This window comes from Crocodylus siamensis, chromosome 4 (assembly GCF_052110815.1).
Source record: "Crocodylus siamensis isolate JL-2025a chromosome 4, ASM5211081v1, whole genome shotgun sequence".
NCBI lineage: Eukaryota > Metazoa > Chordata > Crocodylia > Crocodylidae > Crocodylus > Crocodylus siamensis.
Genome location: NC_143398.1, coordinates 199,214,732 through 199,236,617, shown reverse-complemented (window position 1 = coordinate 199,236,617; position 21,886 = coordinate 199,214,732). Strand labels below are relative to the sequence as shown.

Below are 21,886 nucleotides of genomic sequence, written 5' to 3'. Positions count from 1 at the left end.
CTCTCGCAGATTAAGTTGAAAAAAATCTTCTCTCATGGAGGCATCTTTGTGAGAGGAGATTCTTTACTCCCTGGCCTGGGAAAACTGACTCATATTCCCCACAGATTTCCAAAATAGAACCGATGTGTGGTACAAACCAAGAGAATATTCAAGTTATGAATACTATGTAGGGAAGTGTTTGCAACAGCTAAAGGTATAGCAGTTACCATACTTGAGAAAATACCTTAATGCTTAGGTGATCTGACAAACTTAAAACTCAAACCAAAAGACAACCAGCTACAAGAAGAAAATTCTCAGAATCGGGAACTTATGAAATCTTTTTTTAGTGGCTACCAATACCTAGTCAATCTCCTTCATTAACTCAGAAAAACTTGGGACTCTGGAAACCTCCACCAGTACCTCTTCAAATTCTTGCTGAATTGAGGGGAAAGAGCATATGATATTTAGCACCCAGAGGCTCCAATACAGACCAAAATAAACCACCTTGTGCAAACAGTTGAAAATGATATATCTAACAACTATGCATGTTAGTTATGATTTTTATTTATTTAAGGCATGGGTTCTGGAACGAATGAGGGAGAAAATGGTTATCTACAATGAATGAAGAGTATGTGTTTTCTAACCCTGTTTCTCTTACCAGCACAGGAGATTCAATTTAGTAGAAGGTTATACCTTTTCTACAGGATATCTTGCAGTCATAACCAGGGTGCTTCACGGCAAGGTATGACTTGAAGGAGCCAAATCTAGTTCTGTGGACCAGGATGATGCTAAACATGTATCTGGCTAAAATTAATTTATTATGTAGAAGGAGGGAGGATTTGAATGAATTACTCTTTAGACTAGGCTTTTGCCATGCTTTAGCTTATTTCAGATTTTCTGTAGCTGAAGGATAAATATCTTAATTTTTCCTTACTGAATCTTTAATGTTTCTGGATAAAGAAATTAAGGAGGATTATCATTGTAGAAAGCTGTACGTGCATGCACACATGGGCATGCACACACAGACACACAAACGAATGAAACAACAGCGTGTAGTTTAGCTGTCTATATAAGAGAATATGAACCTTGAAAATGAAGAGTAACTTCCAAGGTTAAATAAAAGATTCATATCCTCTTGAACGTCTAGGGGAATGTCTAGCTAGAATCCCCCTTCCTTTTAATTGAAATGTAAACCTCTCCGTTAATATTTATTTCTTTTTGTAAATTTGGTATAATTGTACAGGCTTTTGACATTAGATTCTGTCAGGTGACAGATTTAAAAAGTCATGCTAGGAAAGATAATTAAAAAACAGAAAGAGTTGAACTAGAATAGATTGCTTTATTCAAATGAAGACCAACATTACAAAATAAATTTGAAAAAGAAATGGAAAAACCCTTCCAATGTTTCTAGAATATAATGCCAGTGCTTAAAGGCAACACAAGAAAAACAAGATGAGAAATTAATTCCACAAATTAAATAGCAGTTAGCAAGACAATTCCTGTTTCTGCACTGTATCACTCAGTTCATCATTTAACATAAAAAACTTACTGTAACAGAATGATAATTTAAAATACAAGTTACTGAATTTCTGTCTACAATCTTTCTGATCATGCAATATGCAATAATATTTTAGCAGAACTTCAATATCACAGTAATACATTTAGTATATGCCCCTGCACCAAATTTGTTAGCAAGCCATTGAGATTTAAATATTTGACCTGAAATATTTCTGTGCTTTCAAGGCATTATTAGCAGGCATTATTTTTACACAAAGTTATTCTTTCACTTTTTAAATTAAACTGTTAATTGCTCAATTTGCTAAACTAGAACAAAACAGAATAATGATAAAAAGTACCTCAACCATTTGAAGAGTCTGAGATCAGTAAAAAGGAGCAGCCAAAGAAACACTACTGTCTGCAGAACCGTTGTAAAAAGAAACCATCAGTGATTCTCCTGTGTGCTCTTGATGATAATCCACAGCATTAACTTTAAGCAATTGGTAGTTCAAGAAATACAATGCAGACTATGCAGAAAGTCTCAGTTTCAAACAGATGTAGCAGCACAAGGACAAACTCTCTCAAACAATACAGCACACAGTGCCTCCAGAGGCTGCAGCTCAAGATTCCCAGAGGAGCAGCTGATCTTTCCCAAACAGAAGAACTGAATGCAGTCTCCTCATGATTAGAATTCAAGAAGGTGCAACATTAACAATTAATAGGTTTTAAATATGTCAGAAACTAGGGTGGATTACAGAATGTTTGAATAATAAAATAGTACCTGTCTGCTAGACAATTAATGCTGTGGAGTAAGCCGATCTCTGATCACTCAATAAAATTAAATATATATATTGTCATGAAAGAAATGGGGTTGTTTGCTGATTTATGTATTTGTAACTCAGTGAAGCTCTGTAGACCTTCTGTAAAGTAAAATAAACACAGAAGCTAAACATATGCTACATGCAACCACTGTTACAAATACAAATGAAAATATAAAATTTGGGTCTTTTTTAACTATATCTTAGCTATTAGCATAATAAATAAACAAAACAATTTTTCAATGTTAGATGGCTGACAGCGATAATGAAGCTTAACAACATTTTCAAATTTATTCTGTTATTGCAAATGGATTAAATGCAGACTTAACCAGACGCCATACCAAACTCTCACAGGATCAATCCTTATGTGACAAGGCCTACTGAAACCATCTAAACTTGGGAGCAAAACTTACTAGGATTTTGAAGAGACTGTAACACTGGTCTCTTCTTTTTTCCCCTGTATCTCCAAATCCTACTGTCATGAAATAGGACTTCTGATTTTATGGTATTTTGGCAATATTTACAAATCGCAAACAGCTGTTTATGATATTTCAAACTTAGCCTGATCTTACTGGTTTCAACTTCCTTGCAGTAAGTACCGGTAGTTCTGAAGCTTGGATAAGAATCTGGATGCTTATGTGAATGGCAACTTCCGTTGTTTGCCTGTTACTAATGAGCTATTGGAGATAAGGCAAATCTGACAGACATCTGGGCCTGCTGCAAAATATTAAGATAGAGCGACACCTACCATTTTTCTAGTGACTAATGTTGGAGCTAACTTTGTCTTGTCTTTGAACACTTTCTTTTAATCCCCAGCTATGTCTGCAAACCTGTCCAGCCCTACATGTGTTACCCAGCCATGATCACCACTGTCCCTACTTCCCCTGAGGTGAAAACTGCACTCACATCCTTTAGCCTCTCATCTAAATGATTCAACTTTTTGCTTCTCCAAATCCTGACTCTTCCTGCCTTCATCAATATTGATTACTCACTTGCAAAACAGTGAGACTCACAGGAATAAAGATCAAAGCTATGGGCAGCAAGGGTAGTGGGACAACCTCTGGGAAAGGTCGGATCTATTCCTACAGCACTTTATACCAACACCAAACGAGTCCCCCGTTGGACACAGAGAAGCCTGGATCAAGCTGAACATGCTAAAATTTGGATATGGATGCTTCAAAACAACACTTCACAAGAGGAACATCTTGGTCAGCCCCCTGGGTAAATGTAGCATCCAACAAATAGTACGGCGCTTGGTCAAAAGCTGCAATCTTTACAAATGCCCAGAGGGAGCAGATGGAATCTACACATTGAGCAATAATACCAGACAGCGGCTCATAGCTTGGGAAGCTGATATCTGATGCCATACGAAAGAAAAAATTTCAATAATGCCATCTATTTTTTAAACCTCCTATATTTGTATTTGCTGTAAATTAGGATAGAGACCTTCAGCCAAATACAGAGTTATGCTATATGCAAGTGTTTGTAAACTGTGGCTTTGTACAGACACTGCAGCTAGAAGTTTGAGGGTTAGATCAGATTTAAAAATGGTACCTCAATCTAACTTAGTAATTACATAGATGCCAGAAGCCTGATCTAAGGTATGCTGGGGTAGAGGGAGGGGTGGGATGGGGAATCAGAAGGCTATTGAGGTCTGGGGGGGGATTTAGGGAATGAGTGGGGTCCACGGGGGGGGGGAGTTGGCAGGATTGGGGGGTTGGTAGGATCTATTGGGGAGCTTAGGAGGATCAGTGGGGCTAGTGAGGTCCATGGGAGTGGGGTTTAGGGGGACTGGCAGGATCAGAGAGGCTTTCAATGCTGCCAAACTACCCACAATCCACTCCTAGGCCCGGTTGGTCTGCTAGGAGTGGGGAGAAGGACTGGGGGGCTAAAAATAGCTCATTGCCAGCAGGGGAAGGGTAGGCAAAGCAGAGCACTAGTGCTGGGGCCAGCAGTTGGGCTTTTCCAGCCCCAGGGCTGCACTGGGAGTGTGTACAGAAGTTCCGTTAGATCAGTTTACCTGTACCAAATCTAACTTAGTGCACCTCCAAGGTATAGTTCAATTAGATTGGGTCAGTCATCTTTTGACTGATTTAACCTTCCTAGAGCCTCTGTACAGTTCACACTTAGATTGTCCTAACTAGACATCTAAGTGTGAAGCCCAAACAAAGATCTGGTGGCCATTTTAATGTGATCTAACATTCCGAAATGTCTGTAAGTACACTACATGTTTTTGAATAGGTGCAAAGGAGTTGAAAGTGTTGTAGACTATATACTGCTAACATAGAAGCAAGTTGTAAAAAAATGGGAGTGGCCAGGAGTGTCCTTTCTCTCCTGCTGCTGTGTGTACAGAAAAATAGTTTTCTTCAACTGAGAAAATGAATATATAATCAGCCCTGGTGTTTATAAGAAATATATACTTGTGAACTGAGTGAGATTAAGTACTTTATACACTATTACCTATCCAGTGGTGCAGTATGAGTTAACATTTTAAACTCTGATATTTCTCCAAACCATTAGACTACTCTGCAATTTTTTATTTTTACTTTTTATTATTGAAAACAAGTAATTAGGCAAACAAGACTTCCAGTCAGATCTAATATGTTTTTCAACATCTTTCTAGAACCCTAGGCCTTATGACAACATAAAATCATTACAGGTTTGAACTCCAAACCTCCTAAACAGGGTAAGGCATATTGTCATTATGAAGAACCATGCTAGAGCTTAATTTATATACAACAGAGCTTAACTCAAATTCTGCAATATTAACACTTCCTCATGCCATCTCCTTTCTCAGAACTCTACACATTATGATTACTAATACCAATATGTAGGTAGGCACATTCAAAATGGAGCATACACTTTATATGTTCAGCATAAAACCATACATTTATGGTAAAAAAGTAGAAAATGTATAAAAAACGAAAAAAGAAAAGAAAAAAATTATGTTAGCAGATTAAATAGTCTGATGTCTTACAAACTACAGCAATATGCAAATATAGAAGAATAAGTTACAAATATATGTATCTACCATATTTATTACAATATATGGTATGTAACTTGCATTCATACTTACAGAAACTTCGCTATCATCTTTTTCACTGGGTCAAAGTCAAGCCTAATTTACTGTTCAATTGACAAGTGTATTTTTATATTTTTTCTTGTTCATTTTGTATTATCAGAAACCCTTGAGTCAACTCTGCTGACTCATACTGTTTCTGTATTGTGAAAATTCTGTCAACATTTCTTGCTGTAGTTATCCTGCCTGGCTAGCTTGGTGTATGCCACAGTGTTGTGGACTCAGAAAATCCATACAAATATAAATGACTGGGATTTGAGCCAGAAGAAAACCTCCTCCAGATTCCAAGCAGCTGACTCTATGAACATGAGAATGGCCAATTATAATAGAAAGCACAGTAAACTCCTGATTGTATGGTTCTGGTCATAAACGTGTGACCTCACTAAGGGCTGCTTCTATTTTTTATAGCTCCTTTTTATAGCTGTTATGTGATTTTAGGTCTCAATTATGCAGAATAATCTTAGCACTGAAAATGAAATCTGGTCCCATTTAATAAGTACATAATTCCCATTTATTTAATTGAGGTCAGGATTTTACTTGTGGGGAGGGGAGGCCTTTAACCTGGCAATAGTAATTTTTTAAAATAGAGTTCTTGGTCTTTCCTTCTGCAGGAATGGTGAAATTTGCAAACCTTATGCTCACAGTGGCAAACTGCTTGGGGTAGAAATTAAGGATCAATATCACTGACAATGAAAGCTTCCCCATGATGGATCCCATGTAGGTGTAACTCTGATAGCTACTATGCAAACACTTAGGCCAGGGACAGAAATTACACATAAACCAGTATAAGTGATCAGAAACTGGTTCAAATCTGTAACACAAAACAAGTTAAGTGTATATAAACCACTTTCAAAATGGCCCAACCTGGTTTAAGATCAACCAGAAGAGATGTAGTCCCAGACATACTTGATTTACGTTAAATCAGTTTATTGAACTTCTGTCTCAGATCCCATCCAGATTCAAGTTAACTCACAGCCCCCCAGCATCCCAGAATGCTTTGCACCTCCCTCACAAACACTTCCTCACAGGAGGCAGTGGAAGGAGGGAAGACTTGGCCCAAGCTGTCTACTCAAGATGAGCAGGGAGGCATGCTTTAGCACAGAGGCAGGCAAAATACAGTTCACAGGCTGAATCTGGCCAGCCAGACCATTCTATCTGGCCCATGGGGCCCCTACAAATTTTGGAAATTTAATATTTATCTGCCCCTGGCTGCCTGTCAAAGATGACTGCAGCCAGGGGCAGTAGGACCCATGAAGGGCTGGTGGCAGAACTTAACACTCGCAGCAGCAAGTCCAGCCTGGCCCCACCCCCTCTTCAGCCCCCACCTCTCATCCCAAGTCTCAGCCAGAAGCCTCTGCCTAACAGGGGTTGCTGGAGGTTTCTGGCCTGAGACTGTTCTTGCCTCCCTGAGCCAAGGGAAATACAGATAAGAGGGAGCAGGGGGGAGGCAGGGGAGGACCATGGGTAATTGCCCCAGTCCTCAGGACCTACTGGGCTGGCTCCTGCAGTCCTGGCGTTGCAGCTGGGAACCACATGGTGCCAAGCGGGCGGGAAGGGAAATGGCTATGGCAGGCAGGGGAAGGGGCAGCAAGTAGGTGTGCAGAGCACAGTGACAGCTGGGTGGGAGTGCAGAGTCTGCACCAGTGCACTGGGGCCAGCACCAGTGGGGCCGCAGGAGCATGGGGCCCAGGCTGGCAGGGGCTCTATGGGGCCAGGCTGGCTCCCTCCTCTCCCTGCTTGAGCAATGCAGCCCAGCTCCATAAAGCCACTGCCAGCCCGGGCCCCATACTCCTTCCACCCTGCTGTGAGCCCCACTGGTGCTAGACCTGGTGCACTGGCATGGCCCTGCACTCTCACCCAGCTGTCGCTGAGGTCTGTACACCTGCTTGCTGCCCCTTCCCCCCACCTGCCATGCTCCAGCATCACATGGTTCCCAGCTGCAGCACCAGGACTCCAGGAACAGCAGGGATGTGGTGCTGGAGTGGGGAGAGGGGAAGATGGGGAAGCAGCAGGAGAATAGCAGCATTGGCAGACTGGGGGCAAGTAGCAGCAAGTGGGAGCATGCTAGTGCCCCAAGGCCATGAGTAGCAGGAGTGCAGAGTCTGGGTTTGCAGGAGCACTGGTGGGGGCTCTGCCTGCTGGGGGGGGCAGACCCTCCCCCCTCTATGTAAGCCAAAACCCTCCCCAGCCACCCTCCCCACAAAACCCATACCCACCCAGACCCCACACATTCACACCTATCCACCCCCCACAAATCACGCCCCCACCATACCTACCCTCCCACAATATACAAGAGTAAGACTTCATTTTAAGCTATTATACTATCGCTTCTATGTACACTACACAAACTCATGTAAATCAGTACAAAAATATTTTTTGAAATGAAATTAATAAAAGAAGTAACTCCACAGGGCACAGGGAGGGACTTTTGGTGGCAAAGCTCAGGGGGCAGGACTTCTGGTCCCAAGATGGTGACCAAGGAGCAGGGCACCTGTCAAGGGGTGGGGCTACCCATGTGGCCCTTGATGGCATGCCAAAACCCAGTAAGCGGCCCACCACCCAAAATAATTGCCCACCCCTGCTCTAGCACTCTCCTGGCTTCTGCCATGAACCACTGCAGGCATGTGGCTGTATTTCCATAACCAAAATTGAATGTCTATTCATTTGCTTATTGGTTCAATCTATGCAGCTTAGACTAACCTGAGAAGATTTAACTGGTTCAGCCTCAGGCTTTCTGACTCTGTACTTAGCCTCATAGTAAAGATGGTGCAGAGCTGGTCTGAATTAACATAATACCCAAGCGCTTCAGCTCTCCATCCAGTCAGTTCAGACCAATTTATCAATCCCCAACTCCCAGTGTTGTTGGGGAATAATGGTAACATAACTTAATACACTGGAACTTTTTACCGGCCAAAGGATTTTAATAAGGTGACATGCTTTAATAAAGTTTTAGTAAATCACTTCTGTCCACTTTCTGATGTTTTAGATAGTACAGGAATGCATGCAAAGTTGCATTAAAAATATAAAGGGCCTAACATAAATGCAGAAGAGAGAAAATTCAGAGTTCCAATTTCTGCTTGATCCTAACTATACTTCTTTTCCTGCATTCCTACAGGGGGCTCCGAGTATGACTGATGCCTCATGGTGACAGAAGAAAGAAGAACTGAGGATAAATCAGTAGCTTGAATTCTTAATAATTTCTTTCTGGAATTTTAAAGCAGGACTTCCTCATTTTTTAATTATGTCCACACTTGCAGCAGCTCAAATAGCAATGGCACACATTTGTGCCAGAGATTTGTGCCTCAGCACATGTGCCTGAACATGCACTTTGGTGTGGGGCAAACTGTGCCACTTGAGGCTGCCCAGCTCCTCCCAGATCTTCAGCCAGGGGAAGCTAGAGGCTGGAGCCAGAACCTGTGCTGACCCCAGCAGTATAAAAAGATGCTCTGGCGAGGAACTCAGGGAGCTTGAGGCCCAGCCAGTCGGTATTTGGGGACACTAGCCCCTTGTACCAGCTGGACTGCTGAAAAAGTCCTAACCTAGAATGGCCCCTGCACCCTCTACCCCATCTGGTGGCTGGGCATTCAGGGTGTGATATTTGTGGGGGGGATTTGGGGAAAGAAGGGGTGTAGGGGCGTGGGTGTCTGTAGGGGTGGTATAGGATTTGTAGATGTGGGATTTTTGGGTGGGTATGTGTGCAAGGGTGGATGTGGAGTTTGTGGGTGGATTGTGTGTGTGTGTGGGCACCAGAAATGGACACAACATTCTCACCAATGCTATAATATTACTTCTCTTCTTTTAGCCAATGTTCCCGTTCTTCTTCATCTAAAGATTCTGTTAACCTTTTTAGCTACAGAATTGTACTGAGAGCCAATGATCTTCATCATCAACTTCTCTGCCATCCTGTGCTGAGGATGGTATCCTGTGCGGACAAACCATCATTTTTGGTCCTTCCTTTACCTGACCCTCGTCTTTTACCTTGACCAACAAGATGAGGAGAAAACAACTACATGAGGTCAGAATCTTTATGCTTATGCCTTGAAAAGCTCTTTCTGGCTCTTTCTTTTAGTCTTCTAATTAATGTTTGGCTTAGGCAAATCTAATCTTGCAAATACTATGCAGGGTCCTATTTGGCAAGCCAAAAGCAACTCTCAAAAGCCTGAGCTCAGTGAAATTTTGCCTCTCACAAGCCTGTCAAAAGAAATGCTTTCAGAGCAATGCAAGTAAATCGCGACTAAACTGAATAGTGCCCCATGTTCTCTAATTGTGGTCTTTCAGGATGTGAACCATGATCAGACACAAAAGCTACATTTTCTGAACTTTTGCTATCCTTTCTCCTTTTCCTTTTGTGTGTGTTTTCCTTTTGTCTGAAAACAAGAAAAAAATCAGACATTAATAAAAAAGCCCAAAGAGCTGGCATCTAAAACTAGATTGCCTTTCCATTCCCTCTTTTCCCTTCTCTCCAGCAATGACATTTAATGATAGTTAAGAAACATCCAAGCATGGGAGTATGTCTTTAAAGGGCCACACAGAGAAGAAGGTTGAGAAAATGAAGTTTACTGGATTATTTTATAATTTCTTGGATATTTTGGTGTTTCTTCAATCCAAACCTAGTTCATTACTTTCATGTGCATTCAAAAAGCATTAAAATATCTTTTGTTTGTTATTCAGTAGGTGAAATCTTGGCAGCACTTTGCTACACACACGTTTCTCTTTCTTCTGTAAAAATAAATGCAAAAGAGAGCATAATTTATAGTACACTGAAAATCTTATCTGATTTTTGGAACAATCCTGGCTGAAATAAAGGAAGAATGAGAAAACTCCAAAGGGAAGATAAGTGACAGATGCTCACATCTCTTGCATGGTTTTCCCCCAGACTAGGAGCACTGGTCCCCAAAAAATGGTGGGTTTGCAATACAGATACTAACTGAACAATGGTGTTCAGGCAGCTATCCTGATCTGTTAATAGTAGAGGTATAATATTTTAATATTTTCAACTACAGAAATAAACGATGATTTGAATCTGATATAAATAACTGGAAACTGCTGAAGATAGGGAAAGGTGAGATGACAAATCAGTATTATTTGAGCTTACAGGTTTCTTTTTTAATAGTAAGTTGAATTCACCATGAGAGTATTAAATTGACAGCTTTTCTTTTAGCTCAGGCAGTTGAAACCTCTGTTATAACATTAGTGTCTACAAGGTAATAGGACTGTGAAATGGAAATGCGTTAAGACAAGTTAGAAGTATAAAATCAAATAGGGAGGCAGCCTGGGAATATGGCAGTCTTGGCTCTACTGACCCACAATGTAACCTTGGGCAAGCTATTTAACCGCTCTCTGTTTTATGTTATTCATCTGTAAAATAGGGAAACATATTAACAATTCTGTCAAACTTTAGAGATGCTTAATTAATGTGTTTAAAGCCTTTGAAGTCTCTGGATGAAAAATGCTATGTATAAGTGTTGGTATTTATTATTAAGGATGCTGTTACTCAGAATATGGCTGAGCTTTAGAAAAAAAAATTACCTTTGCCTCCAGATCAAATTCAAATCCTTTGAATTTGGAAAAAAGAAAACACTTTATTGTTTTGAAGACTTGCAATAAGTCAAATCCTTATTCATAATGTATCTCATTATATTAAATATTTAACATACACTGAAAATAGAGCTTTTTCCTGTTACAGTGTGTCTATTGGAATCTGACAAGAAAATATCTAAATTTCAAAACTAGGTAAAAAAATTTATCAAAACAATCCTACCTGAAGGCTTAATGTTAGAAGCTCACGTTTAGTGGTGCTGAGCTACAGCATGGGGTGAAGCACTCTTTCGTCTCTCCTGATTGTGCAGCTGATGGAAGATTGAACAAACCTTTCCTTCCCAGAGGTCTGAACTAAATTCTGCTGTCTGAAGGAGTGTCCCCACAACTCCCTGACTCCTGATTTGCTCAAGAAATAGATGATGCAGTGATGATTACTACAGCTGTGCAAAGCTTTGGTCACTGATTCAACTCAGCGGAGATTCACCCGATTCGGTGGTCGAATCTCCAAATCCAAATCGAATCAGGAGACCCTTTAATCTCTGTGAATTGAATCAGAAGCCTCCAAATCAATTTGGAGAGATGAGGAAAAATTCAACTATTTGGTTATAGACACACCTTTAAATGTTTTTTCTACATACCTCAAGGTACCAGGCAGCTCATGAATGCTGCGATAGAGCATCCCACAGGAGCCTGGGGGCAGGGGGGTCCCCAGCATGCTTCGTAGCAAACCCAGAAGTGGACCAGAAGAACTGCCAGTCCACATCTGGGTCCATGGGGGAGCACACTGGGGGGAACCCCACACCCACCCTGGCTCAGCAACTGGGGGGTACCCGGGGTCTCCCCATGGCCAATCACCAAGCTGGGGGGCTCAGGGTCACCCCCCTGTGTGTTAGGTCGCAGACCCAGAAGTGGACTGGAAGTGCTTCTGGTCCGCTTCTGGGTTTGCTGCTGAGCATGGGGGGAGGGGCAAGGTCCTGTGGGATGCTCCATCCTCCCCACCATTGCAACATTCATGAGTCACACCTGGTACCTCAAGGTATGTAGAAAAAACATTTGAAGCTATATCCATGGCAAAATTGCTGATTCTCTGAATCGGCATATAATCTTCAGATTTGAATTTGGCTGAATCAAATCGGAACAGTGATCTGAATCAACAAATCGAATCACTGTCCCCATTTTGGGCCAAATCTGAATTGAATATAGCCCATTTCGCACAACTCTAATGACTACCATCCCACTAAGGGCACTGTAAAGTCACCTTATGATGTTGAGCAGTGTCTCCTCTCATAAAGAAGAGATACTCTGGGTGAAGGATCTGACCCTAAATCTGTGACTAGGAGAGGAACTAGGTAGGAGAACTCCAATCTGTAAATATAATTTGTAATTTGTGCAACTGCATTTCATTTAAAACAAAAGACAGAGAGAAGAGTAATTACACTACCTGTCATAATAACCACCAGTAGTATAATGTGGAAGCAGCAAGGAGGGCACTAGCCCTGGGCACCAATTTAGTGGGGATGTCAGGATGGTGCCCCCCCAGGAGCCCACATCCCAACTGCAGCAGCTCCCCACCATCATTGCTGTTGCAGCAACAAATGGGTGCACAGAGGCTGCACTACTGTTACAGCAGTATCAACTAGAACAGGAAGACTAGGTCACCATGGCAGCAGCCAGGGGAATTGATGGAGCAGCTAAGACTCCTCTCCATCACTCTTGGGACCCCCTCCCCTCCAGTGCTCAGTGATACTGTCTTTCTCTAGCAGGGTTTTCCCAGGGCACAAAACCTGCTAGTTAAGCCTCTGATACCCACATATACATTTTCATTAAAACAATAATGCAAAATGCCAAACTACAAAGATGGATGGAGCTGAAAGTGTCTTTGATACACCAGCTGGTAACTGCCATCCACTTTGTAGCAAACACAAGGAGCAATATAATTTCTTAATTTAAAGAATGGAGAGTTTTGATTACTAAAACATATTAGCTAGCATCGTCAAAACAAACAAACAAAGAGAATCAGTAAAGGATGTTTCATGACTACTCAGACCCAACCTGAAATTTAGATAGTGAACATGTCTTGAAAATAAATTATAAGGATACGGATGAAAGGCCAGGGAAAAAAAAAAGTGGAAACTCATTCTTTCAAGTGATGGTATACGGCAGTGCAGTGATCTTTTCAACCTAGTACAGTGGTTCTCAATCTTTTTAGACTCAGGGTACCCCTCATTAGACTCAAGGCACCCTGTGGAAAATGCCAGCTCTTAGTTTTCACTTCTGTTTTTACTACAGAAAAGTAATAGAGAAATTCTTCTGTTACAAAGAATTCAGAAGATCACAAAAAGTCAGTAAGTTTCTAACACTATGAAGTATGAAATGAAATCTCTGGGATTATCTAACAGTGACCAACATCCTACTAAACTGGCCCCTTGGTTGAAAAACAATAATCTAGTGCATAGCTGCAACATGGAGAACTACCTACAATTTGGGTACCTTTTACCATTACATGAGACAAATTATACAATGAAAGACTGACAGTTTGAAAGTAATGGAAGACTAGACTTTTGTTCTCAGATGCTGCTGAAAAGACATTCATTTAAAGGTACAATGGGATCTGATCTGTGATCCCAACAATTGCACCTCCTGCAATGCCACATGTGCATGGCAGGAAGTATAATCATGCAATTGGGGATTAACACCCTGTTGCTGGTGGCGGGGGAGCCTGAGATCATGATTCTGGACTCCCTGCACCAGCAAATAGCAAACTAGAAACCCAATTGACTTGTGGCAGGCAAGGAACAACAGTCGGCTGATGGGCATTTACAGCTGCAGGAGTGCACAGTGGTCTTGAAGGGCTCAGGTGTACCCTCCAAGGCTGGAAGCACCAATTACCTGATCTGTGCTGGCCACATATTCAATTTAAGCTGTGACAGGAGCCAACGAAAAAACTATTTTATTATACATATTTATTACACATATTTTGTATAATAACTTTGTGGCATATTCCCTGTTGTACCACACTGTTAATTGCGTGAGTGTGTAGCTGGGTTACTACTTAAGCTGTGAATAACTGGTTAACCATGTTTCAAGTGTAACATCTGCCAGGGCCCAGAATCATAGAAAATTAGGGCTAAGAAAGGCCTAGCCCCACTCCCTGCTCAAGGCAAGATCATTCTTGTCTAAACCATCTTAGATGCTCCCTGCTACTATGCACACATGCAAAAAAGAAAAGTCACAGTCTTTTGGCCAAAGATTAAGGGAATATTACAACATAGCACTGAGGAATGGATGTTTAACCATTAATTCCTATGGAAGAGCTCTTTAAGAAGTTTTTGCATTATTAGACTGACACAAATTGAGAATTTAGATTTTTTTTACCGCTTTTTCTATAATCGAAAACTAATAAAAGACCCCTGAGCAAAATGTTGCTATACTTCACCCAGCTTTATTCAGACAAGCATTCTGCTAATTCCTATTTTACATGGAACTGTTTTTCTCATAGTATATTTGCAGAACATCCTTCAATGTTCTAATGTCTAGTATATTTATAGCTAACAAACCTTCCTTTCTAAACAGCTCCCTTGAATCACTGAACAGGCTGATATCTCTAGTGAGAAGAAAGCAATTCTATCAAGATAAAGGCTTCTAAAATTTTCTCTCTGCTGACCCATAAAAGAAATGAACTGCTGAAATATCAAAGATTTTGGTTTCGAGCACTTTTAGGACCTAATCCTACATGGCAATTCCAGGGATGCACCAGGTTGGGTCCCTCGAGCCCCAAGAGCACCTGTCTGAAGCAGCTGGAGAGTGCAGGCAGACATCTACTGCAATAAAATGGCACTACTATTTTACACTATGTTGTGTCATGGCCACTGATGTGACATGACAACGGGTAGGAATGTCTTATTTGCTCACCATTTGTGCTATGATAAAAATTGTCATGGAGGCACACATGTAATGTCAAGCAACGTCTATTTCTACCCATAGACAGAAAGTTCCTCCTAAAGGAGACTGGATGCGTGCTGGGGTTATTTGACCCCAGAAGTCTTTCCTGTCCAGAGCAGGGGAGCTGGACCCAATAATCTCACAAGGTCCTGTATAGCCCTAAACTTCTGTGAATCTGACTGTAATTTCCAACCTAAATTTCTCTGCTGCAGTTTAAGGCTCCTAATCCTGTCTCCTATAGCCACAGGGAAAAGCCCTTCTCCATCCTCTTTATAATCACCCTTCAAGGATTAGAAGATTGTTCCACAACGTTTTTCTTTCCCAAACTAAATAACCTTTCAGCCTTTCCTCCTTAGTCATGTTTCTTAGGCCTCCAATTATTTTTTATTGCTCTGGACTGGAATCATTTCAACCCATCCATATCTTTTTTTAAGTGTGGGGTCCAAAACTGGACACAGTAATCCAGGTGAGACCTCACCAGTGCTGAATAGAGGGAAACCTTTGATTTGAAATTGGCATTCTTGTTAATATACCCCAGAATGCTTTTGGCTTTTTTGTAACAAGAGCACACATTTGTCTCATATTCAGCTTCCATATTGTAATCCCCAGGTTCTTCTCTACAGTACTGAAGCCTAACCAATCATTCCTGTCTGCATTTATGCATGCAATTATTCCATCCCAAGTGCAAACTTGAAATTCAACAAAGACATTTATTGAAGACCTTTTCTCCAATCTAGCCAGCTCATTCTGGATCCTAACCCTACCCCCAGAGTGTCTGCAACACTCTGGGTATGGGGGTAATTAGAAAGGAGGAAGATGGAGATAGCTGTGTCAGAAGCTGTGAGGGCGTCAGAAGTCTCTGCTATCATTAAACATTACTTTCTTTTGCTTTCATTAAACATTCGTGAAAACTATTTTCCTTTATTTGTATCAAACAGCTGTGAATACTGGCAAAAGTAGCAATTTTGATCCTCCCCATTCCCTATAACTGCATTATAGCCTTACCAGCTCTGATGATACTACAACCAAACTCATGGTAACTGCAGCTTTTCCAAAAGCTCCAGTTCTTGGAGTCATGGGAATCTTATCTTTCATTTAAAATAAGGGAAAGGGGAGAAGAGAGTAGGAGTGAGCTGTGGGCTGGGGTTGTCCTAGCCTGAGCTGGAGAGGTGGAGGCTGGGAGAGGGAGGACCGTGAGGTGGGAGGGTTCCAATTCCCACCCCCCACACACACATTCCAGCTAAGGCAGGGCAAACCCCAATCCACAGCTCACTCTCCCCGTCTTCTCCCCCGTCCCTTCTTGCAGACAACAGGAAAACTTGGGGGAAACGGGGAGGAGAGGAGGGGTCTGCTCTAACTCATGGCGCTTTATGTAAAATGCCATGAGTTAGAGCAGGGACCTGCATGTCTGTTAGCATGTGAAAAGCGTTCAAGTAACCTTGATCTGTGCCCAGAGACATGAGTTAGAGCCTTAGTCCAATTTCATGCTGAAGGCTGGCATTTACATAGCTGGTCATTAGAAGTGAGGAGTCAAATCTGGCTGGCCATGAGACAAATCACATCACCCTGCTGGTGCCATTGACTGCAGAAATTGGTGCACATTCAATACACTAGCATGATGGACTACCTTGGCATAGGACAAGATGGTAACGTACCCAAAAGAACAATCCTGAGCTTTAAAAAAAATCCTATCTTCTCTTCATAGCTCCTAGATTACTTAGTGTCTGACTGGGAGGAAGAAGGATAAAATGCTTTTGTAGGTACTGAAAATGAACTATTTTCCCTCTTTCCTTTTGATCTTTTTAAAATTAATACTTTAGCTGTTTTTGCATAGGTGCTGGCAGATGGGGTTGGAGACAGCTTTTCTGAGGCCCTTCCTGTTTTCTGGTATAGGAAGTTTCAGAGTCAGTTACCAACCCACTTTTTCACCAGAATTGCTGCACTTCTGTGAAGGAGGGGCTCAGAGCAGCCAAGAAAGTTTTCTAGTGCAAAAACAAGGAGGGAAGGGATAATTCACCTGTCCTTTCCTTATATGAACAGAGAGGAGGCTTCTCTTGCTCCTGTGCTCTCTTCCTGCTTTCTACAGTGGTGCTATAGGCAGTTAGCTCCTTCCAAAGCATGTTTTGGAACTATAACAGCCTCCCTGATTCCTCAGCTGGCTGCAATGCTATGGAAAGCTCAGACTGCTGGCTGCCTCAGAGCTCTGAAAGTCTAGGGCACATGAAACTAACAGAAGCACTTGAGAGTTCTGGGTGGGATGAACTACTGTGTAAGTGTGCTTGCCTGATGGTCTCCAATCTTGGATCTGGTCATTTCCTCTGGACTCCCTATGGGGGGAAAAATCTAAGCTATGGGAAGGGAGAGAAGGACAGGAAAGAGAGGAACAAAAGCCATTATAGATTCTCTTCCCCTACTGTTATTCTGGTATTTTATATCTGGGGAGGCACAACCGGCACCATACCTACAGGTTGGGGAACTCCCCTCTTGTCAGCATGGAGGCGGAAAAGGATCTTGGAGTCATAACTGACTCCAAGATGAACATGGGCCGGCAGTGTGGGGAGGCAGTCAGCAGGTCCAAGGAGGTGATCCTCCCCCTCTATGCGGCACTGGTCAGGCCGCAGCTGGAGTACTTCGTCCAGTTCTGGGTGCTGCACTTCAAGAGGGATGTGGACAGCACGGAGAGGGTCCAGAGGAGGGCCACTCGCATGATCAGGGGACAGCAGGGCAGGCCCTATGAGGAGAGGCTACGGGACCTGAACCTGTTCAGCCTCCAAAAGAGAAGGCTGAGGGGGGATCTCGTGGCCTGTTATAAACTAGTCAGGGGGGATCAGCAGACATTGGGGGAGTCCCTGTTCCCCTGAGCACCGCCAGGAGTGACCAGGAATAACGGTCACAAGCTGGCGGGGGGTAGGTTTAAGTTAGATATCAGGAGGTGCTACTTCACAGTCAGGGCGGCTAGGGTCTGGAACCAACTTCCAAGAGAAGTGGTGCAGGCTCTTATCCTGGGGGTTTTTAAGACGAGGCTAGACAAACACCTTGCTAGGGTCGTTTGACCCCAGTACTCTTTCCTGCCGTGGCAGGGAGGTCGGACTAGATGATCTACTCAGGTCCCTTCCGACCCTAGAAACTATGAAACTATGAAATGAGTAGCCTGCAAGTGCAAAGCCAGTGTTAGATCAGAAGCAAAGACTTTTGACAGTAACAAAGTAGGCAGCCTTTCCTTCCCTTTCTTCAACCCAAACTAGCTTATTTTGGCTAACAGCTGTAGATGCCTCTATCCAGTTTGAGGAGGAGACCTCAACATGAATAGAGCATAAGCATGTCGACACTGAGGCTGCCTATACACATGCTGGTTCATGTTCTAACTCCAATGTGGCCTCATCATCACATTTATAAGCTCCTGCGTGTTTTTAAATGGCTGTGGGGGTGCTTTATCTAAACTTCATTGAATGAGGTTCAGATAAAGCATCCTGTGGCCATTTTTAAATGTGTGGGGACATAGATGACTGGTGCCACCTTAGTTGGGGGGCACATGCTGATTGCACCGTTCCTCCCACAGCTGATCACACTCACCGGGAAGTGGTAGCTTCATCCAGCGCTGGAAGTGGCCATTTCATCCAGCACTCCCACTCCCTAGCTGGCACTCCTGCCTGCCCCACCTGCCCACCGCCTAAGTGGGGAGCGTGGCCTGTCAGCGGGTGCAGCGGTGCTGTCAGGGGGTGCATGTGCACCCATGCACCTCCTATGTATCGCCACTGTGCAGGGTCTTAATACACCTGATGGTGAGTCGTTTTAATTAGATCAGCTCTCTGGGAACCACTCTAATTAAAATGCCCCTATCCCCGAGCACACGTATAGGCAGCCTGAAGCACTAACTAGACCACATTAGCCTTAACATACTCCCCAATGTTAAGGTACATGCCAGCATTTAGAAACCAATCTTGTTAGATTTAGAATATTTCTCTAATATGAAAGCTACAACTGGGACTATAAGCTTTGATTACCCTTGAGGCCATGGCAAACTCAGAGGGAAGGCATATGAATTGCTGATTATTTTCTATGACGATAGAATCTTAGAAACTGCTGAAACTGCTTTTATACAGAATGACAGTTCCCTGGGTGTACTACTTTCAGATAAATGTGCATCATGTAGTGCTGCCTTCTCTTCCAAAATCTAGTCTTTTGAGGAAGAGGTGGGAGATTGATTTGGAGCCTCTTGGAGACTGCTTTGGAGAATGCACATCTCTTGAAGCCATAGCAGGCTGTGATGACAATAGTGATTAAGACTGCCAGACTCTTCCCTAATATTACTCTGTTTTCAATTGCTTAGGGTGGTGCATATATATCATAATATAGTCTTTATGTACATTATCATATGTTCTATTATCCACAGTACTCTTAACATAGTCACTGTCATACCTCCACAGGGTAACCCACAAGGCAGTGGGGACTGCGGCTTTCTGGCATCTCATACTCGCCTTTCACTGGGGAGGCAAACGTGTGGCATTTCCTGGACGCTTCCCTGCCACAAGCAGCCCCACCACACTATCCAGCCCCAGCATGGTATAGTTTTAGGTAATTCCCCAGGATCAGGAACCTCCTGCTAAACCCACAGTTCCTGCCCTGTACCTCCAAGGATGTTATGTGAGCAGCAGCTTCAGTCAGGTGATGTTTCTCCTCTGGCTGCTCACTGTAAACTACTGGCCCTACTTTAGGCTTGCTCTTATGTCAGGCACTGGTCTCACTTTCCAATCACGCAGCTTTCTGCTGGCCATGTGATTCCTGACTGGGGATACAGTCACCTTCAGGCTGCTCTGCTGGCTGTTCTGGCTCTTAAAGTGGCAGGCACCAAAGGTGCCCTGCCACAGCTTCTATTGATCCAGCCCAAAATTACATTTGCTCTTTGTGCAGCTGCATCACACTGCAAACTCGTATTGAGTCTGTGGTCTACCAAGACTCCCCAGTCCTTTTCTATAGAGCTAATATTCAGCCAGGTATCCCCATTTTGTATTTCTGTTTTTGATTATTCTTCTTGAGGTGTGGCACCTTCCCTTTGTCCATATTGAACTTCATCCTGCTAAGCTCTAGCTCAACTTTCAAATCTGTAAAGATCCTTTTCAAACAACCTTCATGTTTACAATACTTCCCAATTTCATGTCACCTGTAAACTTGCTCAAGAAACGTTCTATGTCAGCTTCCCAATCATTAATAAACATGCTTAACAGCACCAGGCCAAGGACAGACCCCTGTGGGACTCCACTGAAAACATCCTGCCATTTTCATAGATTTCATAGACATTAGGGCTGGAAGGGACCTTGGAAGATCATTGAGTCCAGCCCCTGCCCAAAGGGCAGGAAGTCAGCTGGGGTCATAGGATCCCAGCAAGATAAGCATCCAATTTGCTCTTGAAGGTCTTCAATGTAGGTGCTAGAACCACTTCTGATGGGAGACTGTTCCAGACCTTCGGGACTCAAACAGTAAAGAATTTCTTCCTTATGTCCAGCCTGAAACAGTCTCGCAGTAGTTTATGACCCTTTGACCTCATCAGCCCTTGGGGCGCTCTGGTGAACAAACATTCCCCCAGATCCTGGTGGTCACCCCTGATCAACTTATAGGTGGCCATCAGATCACCCCTGAGCCTGCGCTTTTCCAGGCTAAGGAGCCCCGTGGCTCTCAGTCTGTCGTCGTAAGGTCTGTTTTCCTGACCTCTGATCATGTACGTGGTTCTTCTTTGGACTCTCTCAAGCTTCTCCACATCCTTTTTGAATTGTGGAGCCCAAAACTGGATGCAGGACTCCAGCTGCGGCCTCACCAAGGCCGAATACAAGGGGAGAATGACGTCCCGGGATTTGCTTAAGAAGCATCTATGGATGCAAGCCAGCGTTTTGATCGCTTTAGTAGCTGCAGCATTGCATTGCAGGTTCAAGTTCATCTTGTGGTCAATGATGACCCCCAAGTCTCTTTCTTCCATAGCGCTAGCCAGCGTAGCACTGCCGAGCCTATAAGGGTGCTGCAGGTTTTTCCTCCCAAGGTGGAGAACCTTGCATTTTTTGGTATTAAACACCATCAGGTTCTCATCTGCCTATTTGCTGAGCCTGTCCAGGTCAGCCTGGATCACCTGGCTGTCTTCTGGCATGGATGCTTTGCCCCAAAGTTTGGTGTCATCGGCGAACTTGGCCAGTCCACTCCTGACTCCAATGTCCACATCATTAATGAAGATGTTGAAAAATATGGGTCCAAGGACAGAGCCTTGGGGGACCCCACTGGTCACAGGACACCATGATGAGTGACTTCCATGTATTACTACCCTCTGGGTCCGACCACGGAGCCAGTTTCCCAGCCAGCGGATTGTGGTGGACCCAAGGCCACAATTGGCCAGTTTCACCAAGAGGTGATCACGGGATATGAGATCGAAGGCTTTTTTGAAGTCAAGATATATGACATCAATCTCTTCTCCCTTGTCCAGGTGATTGGTCACCTGGTCGTAGAAGGAAATGAGATTGGTCAAGCAAGACCTACCCGTAACAAACCCATGCTGGCTATCCCTTAGGATGTTGGTGTCGGCCAGTCCATTAAGGATGGCCTTTTTAATAAACTTTTCTAAGACCTTCCCCAGGATAGAAGTCAGGCTGATGGGCCTATAGTTAGCCGGATCCACTCTCCTCCCTTTCTTGAAGATAGGCACAACATTGGCCTTCTTCCAGTCTTTGCGCACTACACCAGAGCACTAGGAGTTCTCAAAGAGCTGTGCCAGGGGCTGGGCTATGATGCTCGCAAGCTCTTTGAGTACCCTGGGGTGTAGATTGTCAGGGCCGGCTGACTTGAAGGTATCCAGCTTCTCAAGATGTTCCTTCATGAGATCAGCATTTATGGAGGGCATGGGATCTCCCTCACCCGGACCTCCCTCTCCTGTAGTGGGCATGGGACTGATGAAAGACCGATGCAAAGTACCCATTTAATAGGTTGGCTTTTTCCTGGGTGTCAGTTGTCAGTTACCCCATCAGGTTCAGCAGGTGTCCAATGTTGCCCT

The 21,886-nt window shown here is 43.3% G+C and overlaps 1 protein-coding gene across 5 annotated transcripts in view; it reads right to left on the bottom strand.

Moving 5' to 3' along the window:
• The window catches only part of ZNF385B (zinc finger protein 385B), a 334,199-nt gene that overhangs the window by 88,968 nt on the left and 223,345 nt on the right, over window positions 1–21,886 (bottom strand). Inside the window, exon 1 of one of the 5 annotated variants that reach the window (XM_090045315.1) lies at window positions 1,836–2,039. The exons of the other annotated variants lie outside the window; for them this stretch is intronic. Coding sequence (XP_089901441.1) covers window positions 1,836–1,844 — 9 coding nt within the window. The 5' untranslated portion in view covers window positions 1,845–2,039. Of the gene's footprint in view, window positions 1–1,835; window positions 2,040–21,886 lie in introns of those variants that run through there. 5 annotated transcript variants of the gene reach the window in all.